The 12,484-nt window shown below is 38.8% G+C and overlaps 1 protein-coding gene across 44 annotated transcripts in view; it reads left to right on the top strand.

Moving 5' to 3' along the window:
- Positions 1 to 10,704, top strand: part of ncam1b (neural cell adhesion molecule 1b) — a 207,903-nt gene extending 197,199 nt beyond the window's left edge. For 11 of the 44 annotated variants that reach the window (XM_005157411.5, XM_068213447.1, XM_005157410.5 and 8 more), the window contains 4 exons: positions 180 to 375; positions 3,682 to 3,798; positions 6,120 to 6,686; positions 8,668 to 10,704. In XM_005157411.5, coding sequence (XP_005157468.1) covers positions 180 to 375; positions 3,682 to 3,798; positions 6,120 to 6,686; positions 8,668 to 8,770 — 983 coding nt within the window. In that variant the 3' untranslated portion in view covers positions 8,771 to 10,704. 44 annotated transcript variants of the gene reach the window in all.
- The last annotated feature ends 1,780 nt before the right edge of the window (positions 10,705 to 12,484 follow it).

The following is a 12,484-nucleotide window of genomic DNA, read 5'->3' as shown; positions in this document are numbered from 1 at the left end:
GCCTTGCCTTGTTGCCTTCGCCAATTGTCTTTGCTCTGCTGAATCCTGATAGTCTTGTGATCTGAAAATAACTCGTGCTTGCTAGACTGTTACATTTTATGTAATCTGTGCATTTCCAGTGTGTTTGACAATTCCTCCTGCTCTATGTTTGTCTGTATCTCTCCTATTCCTCTTCAAAGACTCAATGGAGGACGGGCCGGGCCTGAACACTGGTGTTATTGTTGGTATTCTTATCCTGGTGTGTGTGCTGCTCTTGCTGATCGTGGACGCCACCTGCTGCTTCCTCAACAAGTGTGGCATCCTCATGTGCATCTGCGGTAAACCCGGGCAAAGCACCAAAGGCAAGGACATAGAAACCGGCAAAGCTGCCTTTGTGTGAGTTTTCACAATGCACATGCACACACTACTAAGGGTTTGTACGAGTCCTTGAAAATGCTTGAATTTTAATATAGTGTTTTTAACATTTAAAAAGTTTTTTAAAGTTATGCTTGGAAATGTTATTGTAAACTGTGTTGCTTTAATAGCAATATACTGAATAGGTCATTATAATTCAATATTTAAATAAAATAAATCTTAATAGAGTAAATGAAAGCAATTCAACTTTGGGCTTGGGGTAAATATGCCATCAGAACTTTTCATTAGAATGATATAGCAAATAGCGTCTAATATAGTTTGGTGAATTATGTGTATATATGTAAATGTATAATTTTCTAAACTTGTAAACTTTGGAAATATGTAAATGTATAATTTTCCAAACGTTATTTTTCCCTGTTTATTTATGCATTTTGGGACCTTACTCTTTCTTCCAACAACTTTTAATCTTTGAAAAGGTTAAAAAGGTGACTTTTATTAACAGTTTTAATGGTAAAAGTGATATATTGTCTGGGTTGATGTTTTAATTTACTATTCAAAAACCTTTGTAATAACCTGCCATTACATTTTCTGTTATTTTACAAACTTATTTCTTGATGTAACCCACTGTTCCTACTGCACCCTACCCGATTCTTTGTATGGAAGTCGATTGCCTTGGTTACACTTACCCCCTAAACCTCACTCCCATCCCATTTGAGCCCCCACATGTAACCCACCAGTCCCACTGCACCCACCCCACGCTGAGCTAGGATCGAACTGGCGACTCTTTGCATGGGAATCAGTTACTCTAACAAGGAGGCTTAAGGTCATGGCCCCTAGCATCTGGGGATAGAGCATCTTTGAGGTCAGAGAAGCTTGTTGTATGTGTTATGTTTCAATATAACCCTACCATTCTACTGCACCCAGCTGGTCTGAGCTGTGACCGAACTGGCGATTCTTTACATGGTAGTTGGTTGCTCTAACCAGGAGGCCCTTTAGCTTCTGTCACTAGAGCACCTTTTGAGGTCAGAGGAGTGAGTTTTATCTGCATAGCACTTTGCTAGCTGGCCTCCGTTACACTCACCCCCTAAACCTCACTCACATCCCGGACGAGCCCCCACATATAACCCACCAGTCCTACTGCACCCAACCTGGTCTGAGCTGATCCAACCGGCGGTTCTTTGTATGGGAGTTGGTTGCTCTAACAAGGAGGCTAACAACCTTGGTCCTGGTGTCTCGGTGGATAGAGCATCTTTGCAGTCAGAGGAGTAGGATTTACCTGCATAGCATAGTACGGCACCATTGCTATTAAGGCTCTTGTTTGGGTCGAGGGTCCAGCAGTGCTTGTATTATGTTTTATTATTAGCATACTTCAATGTAACCCTGCCGGTCCTACACCACCCAACTCACTCCGAGCTTGGATCGAACCAGCGACTCTTTGCATGGGAGTCGGTTGCTCTAACAAACAGGCTAAAGACCATGACCTCTAGCGTCGGTCATTCAAACAACTTTTTACATGAAAGGAGCGAGGTTTATCTGCATAGCACTTTGCTTGCTGGCCTCCGTTACGCTCACCCCCTAAACCTCACTCACATCCCGGACGAGCCCCCACATATAACCCACCAGTCCTACGGCACCCAACCTGGTCTGAGCTGATCCAACCGGCGGTTCTTTGTATGGGAGTTGGTTGCTCTAACAAGGAGGCTAACAACCTTGGTCCTGGTGTCTCGGTGCATAGAGCATCTTTGCGGTCAGAGGAGTGGGATTTACATGCATAGCATAGTACGGCACCATTGCTATTAAGGCTCTTGTTTTTGTCGAGGGTCCAGCAGTGCTTGTATTATGTTTTATTATTAGCATACTTCAATGTAACCCTGCCAGTCCTACACCACCCATTCACTCCGAGCTTGGATCGTACCAGCGACTCTTTGCATGGGAGTCGGTTGCTCTAACAAACAGGCTAAAGACCATGACCTCTAGCGTCGGTCATTCAAACAACTTTTTACATCAGAAGAGCGAGGTTTATCTGCATAGCACTTCTCTAGCTGGCCTCTGTTACACTCACCTTCCTAAACCTCACTCCCATCCTGGATGAGCCTCCACATGCAACCCACCAAACTGGTCTGAGCTGGGATCGAACCAGCGATTCTTTGTTTGTTAGTCGGTGGCTCTAACAAGGAGGCTAAAGACCATGCTCCTAGCGTCTGGGGATAGAGCATCTTTGAGGTCAGAGGAGTGGGATTTACCTACATAGCACAGTGCGGCAGGAGTGCTATTAAAGATCTTTTTTTTTTTTTTGTTCTAGGTCAAGCAGTGCTTGTATTATGTTTAATTATTGGCATACTTCAATGCAACCCTGCTAGTCCTACACAACCCAACTCACTCCGACACTATTTAGCACTATTTAGACATCAGAGGAATGAGATGTATCTGCATAGCACTTCACTAGCTGACCTCTGTTACACTCACCCCCCTAAACCTCACTCACATCCCGGACGAGCCCCCACATGCAACCAAGTAGTCCTACTGCACCCAACCTGGTCTGAGCTGGGATCGAACTGACCATTTTTTCTATGGTAGTCGGTTGCTCTAACAAGAAGCCTAAAGACCATGGCCTATCTTCACTAGCTGGCCACTGAAACATCCATATACTATTTCTTGCTCATTATATTCTTTTAAACTACTAAAATATCAGTAAAAGTCAGCCTGTTAAACTGTAGAGTTGAATTTTCCACCTCAAAAGTCCACTGAGCCAAGATCAAGGTGACATTAATGCATAAAACTCTTAATTTTGACATTAATTCTGAAAACAAGACAATATCTTTTGCTTGTCTAGAACTTTCCCAACCCTGTTCCTGAAGGCACACCAACAGTACACATTTTAACCTCTTCCTATTCAAACACACTGGAATCAAATCATCAGAACATTAGAAGAGACTCTAAAACCTGAAATGAATGGTTCTGATTCGGGAGACATCCAAAATATGTACTTTCCAGGAACAGAGTTGGGAAACAATGGTCTAGGAAGTGCTTGTTGATTTAAGAATTACCTCAAGACAAAAAACTGTAAGTAAGAAAAGCATTTTTGTGTAAAGCATTGTGCAGTATAATGACTCAAATAAGATCATATTATACAGTACATGAAGAGCAGTCTGCACTGTAAAGCATCTGAATGTCAGAACGATTTATTTTCAGCCTCATAAGCTCTTCTTGTTATATAGTCCTCAAAGAAACTTAAAAGAGCTAGTTTTATAGCATGACTTTAGTGACCTCATCTGAATCTACTCGCTGCTGTATAATGAGCAGATGTGTGTCTTTTTCTGCATGCAGTCAAGACGTGTCGAAAGAGCCCATTGTGGAAGTGAGGACTGAAGAAGAGGCCACAGCTAATCATGACGCAGAAGGACATCTTGAGCCCAATGAGACCACGCCACTGACTGAACCAGAGTAAGATCAGCTCTCTGACTTTCTTATAACTGATACTGCATTGTCACAGAGCATCTGCAATGCTAATAAGTCTGTTTCTTGCACTGTGAGTATATCCATTTAACACTTTTCATCCATTTTCAAACTTAAAGACAACATGAAACAGCGTTTTCAGTGCATTTGTATAAGCTGCAGACAGTTTGTGATATATGATGCACTAGTGACGCCAAATAAAAGGGAGAAAAATGACAACTGTTCTCCTCTGCTGTACTTGTGGTGACACCTAGTGGTAAAAATATTTTAGAAGACATAAATTATTTAAAATTAGCCACTATTAGTTATTTTAAAAAGCAAACTTGATATCTAAATATGATAGAGCACGGTAATTAAAAAAAAATTCTGGTCATTTGGGTTAATTTTGTTTTATTTTATTCACATAATGATTTAACTTTCTACTTGACTGGAGCCATTCTGCTCCAGGTAAGAAATTAATTATTTTTATGAAGGATGAATTATTTATCAAGAAGGCATTCATTTGGTGTATTTCAGATGTGTCAGACATTTTTATGCATCAAAACAGCTAATTTATATGTATGTATATTTAGATATGTTTTTGTTAACAGAAATACAGCATATTAGAAGCATTCCTGAAGGATCATGCAACACAGAAGCCAGTGTATATGAATAAATGACCTAAATCTTTAAATAAACTTCAATAATATTTATAATAATATTTAATTATATTACTTTTTAAAACATATTTTGTTAAAAAAACAGCTTTTGTGAACATAAGAGACTTACAAAAACCAACAAAAATATTACTGACCTCAGACCCTTTAATTGTAAGTGTGCATGATTTCAAAACATTCTTAAAACTAGAGTTTGTTCGTATAAAGACCTTTTTGGAGTTATTTGCCTGATTTTCTATTTCATTATTTAATAATAATAATAATAATTAACTACTGCATTTTAGTGACATTTTTAGCACTACTTTAAGCTGGATTAGTTTGTTGGGTAGTCATTATAACCACACATTTTGATGTACCAAAAATATTTCCTAAAAAATTAAAATAAAGAAATATGTATAAATACTTATTTTTTAAATACTAATTACATCATAAGAAAAAAATAAGAATCTGTTAAAGTTTTAAATTAAAAGCTGTGGGGTATTCGTTTATTAGGCCAATAACAAACTGGTCAGCACACTCAAGTTTCCTTTGTCAATGTGGAAATTTTAGTTAATAATAATGATAATAATAATAATAATAATAATAATAATAATTATGTGTGCTTCACGATTTTTTTAGCCTCCCTTGAAAAAAGTGCATTTGAATATTCATGGATAACAACAATAATCAAGTCAGAATTGAAATAAATTTTATTACAGGCCGCTTTTAGTGCTTCACACCTTTTTATAGGTCATTTATTTGTTTCAAGAATAAGTTCCAGAATTTAGATAAAGTCATTTGTAAAGTGTTTTCTCTAACTAAAAACAAAACAGTAGGTAAGTAGTGAAAAATAACTTCACTTATGTCAGATTGTGTTTTCTGGAAGTCACACTGAAGCGACAGCCAACTTATGATTCGGCTTGGTCTGAAAGCCTTTTAGATGGGTTATTTTCACAACGTATGATGGTGTAGCAGTCAAAATAGGACAAATGACCTCATGTATGGAACAAATTCTGGACCTTTGTCAGTCAGGGGAGGGTCTTTCAAATGACCCGAACCCCACCCCTGGCTACGGGCCTGTAGTATGCAATTATATTAATATTTTTTTAGCAAAATGAATATTAAGTGTGAAATTGCATGAAATCAGATCAGATAATAATTCATCTGGTGTTTATTGTATTTTCCTTCATGAATAGAGCCTGAGCCAAGGTATTTTCTTTTACTTTCTCCACTGTGCTATAAAATGAAGCCAAAAAGTCATCAATCAAAAAGTGGCCTACGATGTAATAGGCTATTAAATTCCTGTTTGTTTTATCAGAGAATAAAATAGCAGCAAAATCTGTATTTTTGAAGTATTGTCATGTAAAACTATGAACATCAATATCAAATGCTGCACAACACTCCCAAGGATATTCATTGAGAAAGTAAAAGTAATCCTTTTAGATTTCACGTTGTCTTTGACACCATACTCCTCCTTTGATTTCATATTTTAGCTCCCTCTAGTGACCACGAATAGCATCACCACTCCTACAAAACACCATACTGTATTACAAATCAGTATTGCACATGTGTTATAACCACATACCTGCAATGATTTGGTCTCTCCCTCGATGTGTCCCCTGTGTGTCGACATCACCCTGTGTCTGTGTCTCTGTTCTCTCCTTCTTCTCGCAGGCAAGTGACGGAAACTGCCGCCGCGGTGGTGGACTTGCCTCTTTCCGTGCCCACTAACTCAGACACAATCACTGACACTTTTGACCTTAGCCAGAGCAGCCCAGTTAGCGAAAGCACGACCCTCACCTCCAGCATCACAGCACCTCCCTCTGACCCTATTAACCCCGTCCACATGACACCCCCTGACAGCAGCACACCCAAAACCCACAGCAGACCTTCCATCTCATCCTCCGACCCGGCTAATGTTACTCTCCTGGTAGATCTGGCGGAGGTTTCTCCAGCCGTCCCATCAGAAGAACCAGTCCAAGTTCCTTCTTCCCCTACCAGTGTCGATCATCCTGGTACTATAATCTCAAAAGTCACCGAAAATGAGTCTGTTCAGGGTCCATCTCATGCCGCTTTAAATCCCATCAGCCCACAGGGCGACATCGCTGTCCCATTAGTGAATCATGAACTTGAGATTGATGGAGAGCACCCACTGGCTTCAGACACAGACGCCACGCAGGATGGGTCACATGCTGGGGGTACAGCTGGCTCCAGTGGCCCATCTGCTCCTGCACAGGACGAGTATGGATCTCTAGATGCTCTCTAGATGTTCTCTTAGTTCCTTAGTGTGTGTGTAGTGTTTGTTTGTTTGTTTGTTTGTTTGTTTGTTGTGGCCATTGGTTGTTTGGTGTGAAATCGCTGCATGTGCTCATCTAAAATTGAGAAATGTGCATGCATTTAGTTTTACAGCTATAGAAAAAAGATGAACGTTCATTCAAGTCATTTACTCAACCTCATGTCATTCCAAATTTAATGCTTGAAGTGATTTGAAGATACATGGGTCTATTTAGAAATGTAGGATGGGGCTTGGTTTTGTCTGTCTAGAATTGATTAGATATTTGACAATTGCTATTGGTCGTTCTCATTTGAATGACCGGTTGTCGTCCAACCCTTTCATCAGGTGAAGAGATCAGGTACAGGTGAATTGGGCAGGCTAAATTGTACATAGTGTATGAGTGTGTTTGAGTGTGTATGGATGTTTGCCAGAGATGGGTTGCAGCTGGAAGGGCATCCTCTGTGTAAAACATGGGCTGGATAAGTTGGCGTTTCATTCCGCTGTGGCAATCCCATGTTAATAATGGGACTAAGCCGAAAAGAAAATGAATAATGTAGGCACATTAAACAAACACTCCACTTTTTTGAAAAATAGTCCCCTAAACAGTTGAGTTTTACAATGTTTAATCAATTTTAGCTTAGCATAAACCATTGAATCAAATTAGACCATTAGCATCCCACTCAAAAATGTCCAGAGTTTTGATCATTTTTCTATTTACAGTAAAGCTTGAGTCTTCTGTACTTACATTGTGTACTAAGTAGGAAGAAAAATGAAAAGTATCTCTTGGAGCTATTCTCTCATTCTGGCCTAATATTCAAGGAACTTTGCAGATATTGATATTTTATTCTGGTTCAAATAGATATAGTTCAGGTAAATATGTTCTAAATCATCTCTCACAAATGTCTTCATGGTTGCAAGGCAAGTTTTCTGTGCAAGCAAGTGGTCACATTAGTTGTAATAATGGAAGTTAGAAGATTTTCAAGCACTGTGTATTTTCATGGTATGGCAGTTCCTTGATTATTTTACGAGGACAATCATGTAATTTTCCATTAGTTTTAGTACACCATGAAGTTACAGAAGAGTCAAGCTTTAAATAAGAAAATTTTCTTCTCTATTTTGTCATTTTAGGCGAGATGCTAATGGTCTAATCTGATTTATTGATCTATGCTAAGCTAAGCTAAAGGTGCTCCCGCCAGACTCAGAGATCGGCTGAATGGATTCAAAAATCCAAAACTTAAAACTGTCCACTTTAGGGGACTTTTTTTTAAGTGAGTGTTCATTTAAGCCCAGTTAAATACCACTTTGCCCAAATAAAATACTACTGATACTGATATATTTCTCTGTCATTGGAGATATCATACACGAACTGCAGAATCATTGTTTAATCTGAATAATTCATCAGCTAAAAAAAAAGAACCGGTTGATGCAAGATTTGCAAATGAATCTCACTCTTGATTTATCTGTCGAATAGGTTTGCAATCTTCTGAAATAGTTCATGATTTAGAGTATGTTTATGCAATTTTGCACAAATATGAAGTGTATGTAACCCTCTATTGTTGATTTGATGGTCAATTACTTGACATTCCCATAGCCTAAACATAAAAAAGGATTTCCTGATGTCAAATGTATTATTATTTTTTTTTTGTAGTCTGAAACTTGTAGTATATTTTGGTTTTGACTGTGCTTGGTGTGCATATCAAGGATTCATCTTTTCAGTACACGCATCATGCAATACTTTCAGTATACTAACTCTGTAATAACTTGAAATAGTTTATAAACATTTTTCCAGTGATCTGTGAACTGATCCAACCCAGTCAGTGAGTTAAATTCGTCAAGTCGACTAACAGAAGAAAGAATCATACATGTTTGGAATGACGTGAGGGAGGGTAAATGCTGAAAGGATTGTCATTTTAATCTAAACTATCCCTTTAATGGTCTCAATCGCAGGAAAATTCTGGAGGATGAAAATGCAGAGCTGAAGAAAGTGGCACCCGATGCAGGATTTGAACCCAACGCCGTCACGCAAACAAACATTGAAAGTAAAGCATGAAACCACCGATGGAGAAGAAAAAGTGTCATGATGACCATGAACGTGTTTGTTAATCAGTGCCCTTAAAGATTTTTCTCAAACGAAACGGTGTATATTCTATACAGAAGTCTCATTTATAATGTGCATTTTCCTTTTATTTTGGAGTAAAGATTCGAGTAAACTTCCAGAAGCTTCTATTTGAGGACTTAAATCAAATTCATTTAAAACAAAAATGCTCTTGTAGAAACTCTTGTGTGTTTTTGTATTTTATTTTATTTCTTTTCCTTTGATGATCCAACAGGGCAAGCTATTCAGGAGAATTATATATTCAGTAATATGTTTTATTCGCATAGTACATTGTTAAAATGTAAATGATTTCTGATATTTTTTTATCTTGAGTGTTTGAGGGCTAGGTTTGGTTTGTCTTTTATTAAATTTTATCATTATGTTTTATTTACACGTAACTGTTTTGCCTCTTGGATTATATAATTACTCATGATGGCAGTTATGTAAACACAAAAATATCGTAAGATATTTTAACATACTGTTATGACCAAGGATCTGATAAAGATTTCATGTTAGCCATTTGATTGGTTGAAGTCTTTATTAGATCAGTTTTTACAGTTGTCGTGTATTTCTAATATCTGAGATTTATACTTTCAATCATTCTTCCAACGTGCTCCTAAAGCATCGACCTAAACTAAAATATCTGCTCATTTTTTTATACCTCTGGAGAAACCTTTCTCACTCTCACCTGCAAGCTTGTGCACTGGGATTGTTATTGAAATGTTATTTTGTCGTCTTTTTTTTCCTTCAAGAAAATTTGCATAGCTTTGCAGTAACCTCTCATTGCCCTTTTATAACCAACCCAGGCTCTTTCTGGAAATGTAGCCCTGCGGACGTTTCTGGAGACCGCAAAATGTTTGTATTTGCGAATTGGCGAGCACCGATCGCGCCCACGCTGTTCTCGCGTAAAGCTGCTGTAGGCCACTGTCAAGTGACCATCTGTCTGACTAAGTGACTGAACGATTGACTGGGCGGCCAGCCAATCGGCGACCCACCCTCCTCCACTTTATCCTCCTCCTCCTTCCCTAAACACAAGCAAGGATTTACAAAAGCCATCTAGAAAAAGAACAGCCCTCGGCTGATTTTGAACACGTTTTCAGATTTCACCGCATTCTCGCCCCGTTATGAACTCGTTCTCTTTATTTTTTGGAATCTGTTTTTTTGTCTTACCTGATTTCTGGAACCGCTTTTCCCTGGATTCCAACTCGGTCATCGCCGTCGTCGCGGCCGGCTCCACTCTGGGCTTCCGCTCCGCCAACGTAATACGACGAGCTAACCGGACAAACTGGTTACAGCGGAAAAGCCCTCCACACGGAGGTGAGCCGTCAGCTGGCGAGCACGAAGAGGAGTGGCATCACACCGCCCTGTAGCGTTGACTAGAAAAAATAAAATGCATCCATACGTACCTCCGTCCACGTAAATCGCGGTCTCCAGAAACGTCCGCAGGGTTACGTTTTCAGAATGAGCTCATGCTGTATGTTTACAGTCCCATTTGAAACTGGACTGAAAGGACACTGGTGAGATTTTTTTCTGCCATCACATTGCATGACTGTCTGCCTGCCCATCTGATGTTAAACAAGACTGGCCTGAACTGTGAGACCGCACTTTGGTCAATTCATAGTGGAATAGTTGTAAAAATGTTTTCATGATTTCTACACTTTCTATAATATTTTGGAGATGAATGAAAGAAAAAAAATATTTGCCCATTGTTCACAAGTTGTTCAGTTATTCACTGCCAGTTTGCCCCAAAAATGTAAATCTTTCCATGTGAATGGGGATTTGACCCATGAGATAGCAGTACAATGGGTGAGCTTTATGATGACAAGCAAAGAACATGTTGTAAATTGTGTTGTTCTAACACATTTTAATTAAACTCATTAAAACATGAATGGTTGTTTTAATAGTATGTTGTGTTTATATAGCAGATACTTACATTATCTGACCTGACAGCAAGAAGGTGCTAGAAAGCCTACACCTTTTCAAGAGTTCACTTTTAGCTGATGATTGATTATAAGCAAGTTTGGCATGCTGTCCCGGGAGAGAGCCCTGAGCTCGAAGGTTCCCGTTTGGAGGAAGAGAGGGGAGCCTCGAGCTCAGGTAGATTTCGACAATTCCCCCTTGATAAGAGCTAATGACTAAAAATTGATTGCTATTAAAAGATATGCTGCAGTATGAGATTACCTGTATTGCAAATTTAGATTTATCAATTTACTTGTTGTGCATGTTTTTGTAATGTGGGAGGAAACCGGAGGACCCAGGGAAAACCCACGCAAGCATGCGAAGAACATGCAAACTACACACAGAAACGACTACCGGCCTGTTAAAGGACTAGAACCGGTGACGTTCTTGCTGTGAGGCGACAGTGTTAGTCACTGGGCCACCGTGCTGCCCTATGGAGGGAAGGGTGAAGAGGTAGGGGTGGTAGGGGGGATTCTTCAAATCGAAGATGACTGTAGTGAGAAAACCCTGGCTCTTTATAGTGGGTTAGGAATGGCCTGATTGGTGGATCATGCATGCTAATGCAGAACCAGCCGTGTTCAATCATAATCACGTGCTCCTCTCGAAATTAGTTTATGAATAAACTTCACTTAGTTTTAGATTGGACCCTCTTTTGCCTTCAGAAACTGTCCAACATGGTGAACTGGTGAAACATGGTAAATACTGACATGACAGCATCATATAGTTGCTTCAGATTTGTTGACTACATGTGACTCCTATTCCAGCACGTCCCAAAGTTGCTCGATTTAGATCTGGAGACTGTTGAAGCTGTTAGAGTTTATAGAGAACTCATTCTGAAATCGCATTACCCCCATTCTCTATTCCCTAAATTAGTCCACTATAAATAGAGTGAAAACAAGAGAGTGAATTCAGAATTACAACTATTTTATTTGTTCTTTGGTGTTGGATTAATCCCTCAAACAGATTAATAGATTTTTAACTTCCTGGTCAGACCCTGTGATGGTTATTTGACGCGAGATGTCTATTAGTAATGAAACATTTTATTTTGATTTCTGTCATGTATACTCATGGTCATTCAACAATTAAATTATTTATTTTGTGGTCAGATATGGAACTATATGGGTAATCATTAGCTGTTGAGTGGTTGTAAGCTTGTTATTGTGGTGCAATGTTTATTGAATGCACTTCAGAAAGTCAGCTATGGTTTTGGACACCACTACAAATGGCTGCTCCCTCAAATAGTGCACTATAAAGATATCAAGAATGAGAATCTGGCGATCTGTCTTGTTTTTCGGACTTGAGAGTACAATGTAAATGACCACTGAAAAACCCAACTGTTTTTTGTAAATCCTTTTGAAAAACATCTTACAGTGCATCCAGAAAGTATTCATAGCACTTCACTTTTTCCACATTTGTTTTTTGATACAGCCTTATTCCAAAATGGATTACATTAATTTATTTCCTCAAAATTCTACACACAATACACCAATGACAATGTGGAAAAAATATTTTTTGAGATCATTGAAAATTTATGACAAATAAAAAACCTGAAAAATCACATGTACAGAAGTATTCACAGCCTTTGCTCAATACTTTGTTGATGCACCTTTGGCAGCAATTACAGCCTCAAGTCTTTTTGAATATAATGTCACAAGCTTGGCACACCTATCTTTGGTAATTTTTGCCCATTCCTCTTTGCAGTACCTCTCT

This window comes from Danio rerio, chromosome 15 (genome assembly GCF_049306965.1).
Source record: "Danio rerio strain Tuebingen ecotype United States chromosome 15, GRCz12tu, whole genome shotgun sequence".
In the NCBI taxonomy this organism is placed as follows: domain Eukaryota; kingdom Metazoa; phylum Chordata; class Actinopteri; order Cypriniformes; family Danionidae; genus Danio; species Danio rerio.
The sequence above is the reverse complement of the archived record's forward strand: the minus strand, read 5'-3'. Positions and strand labels throughout refer to the sequence as shown.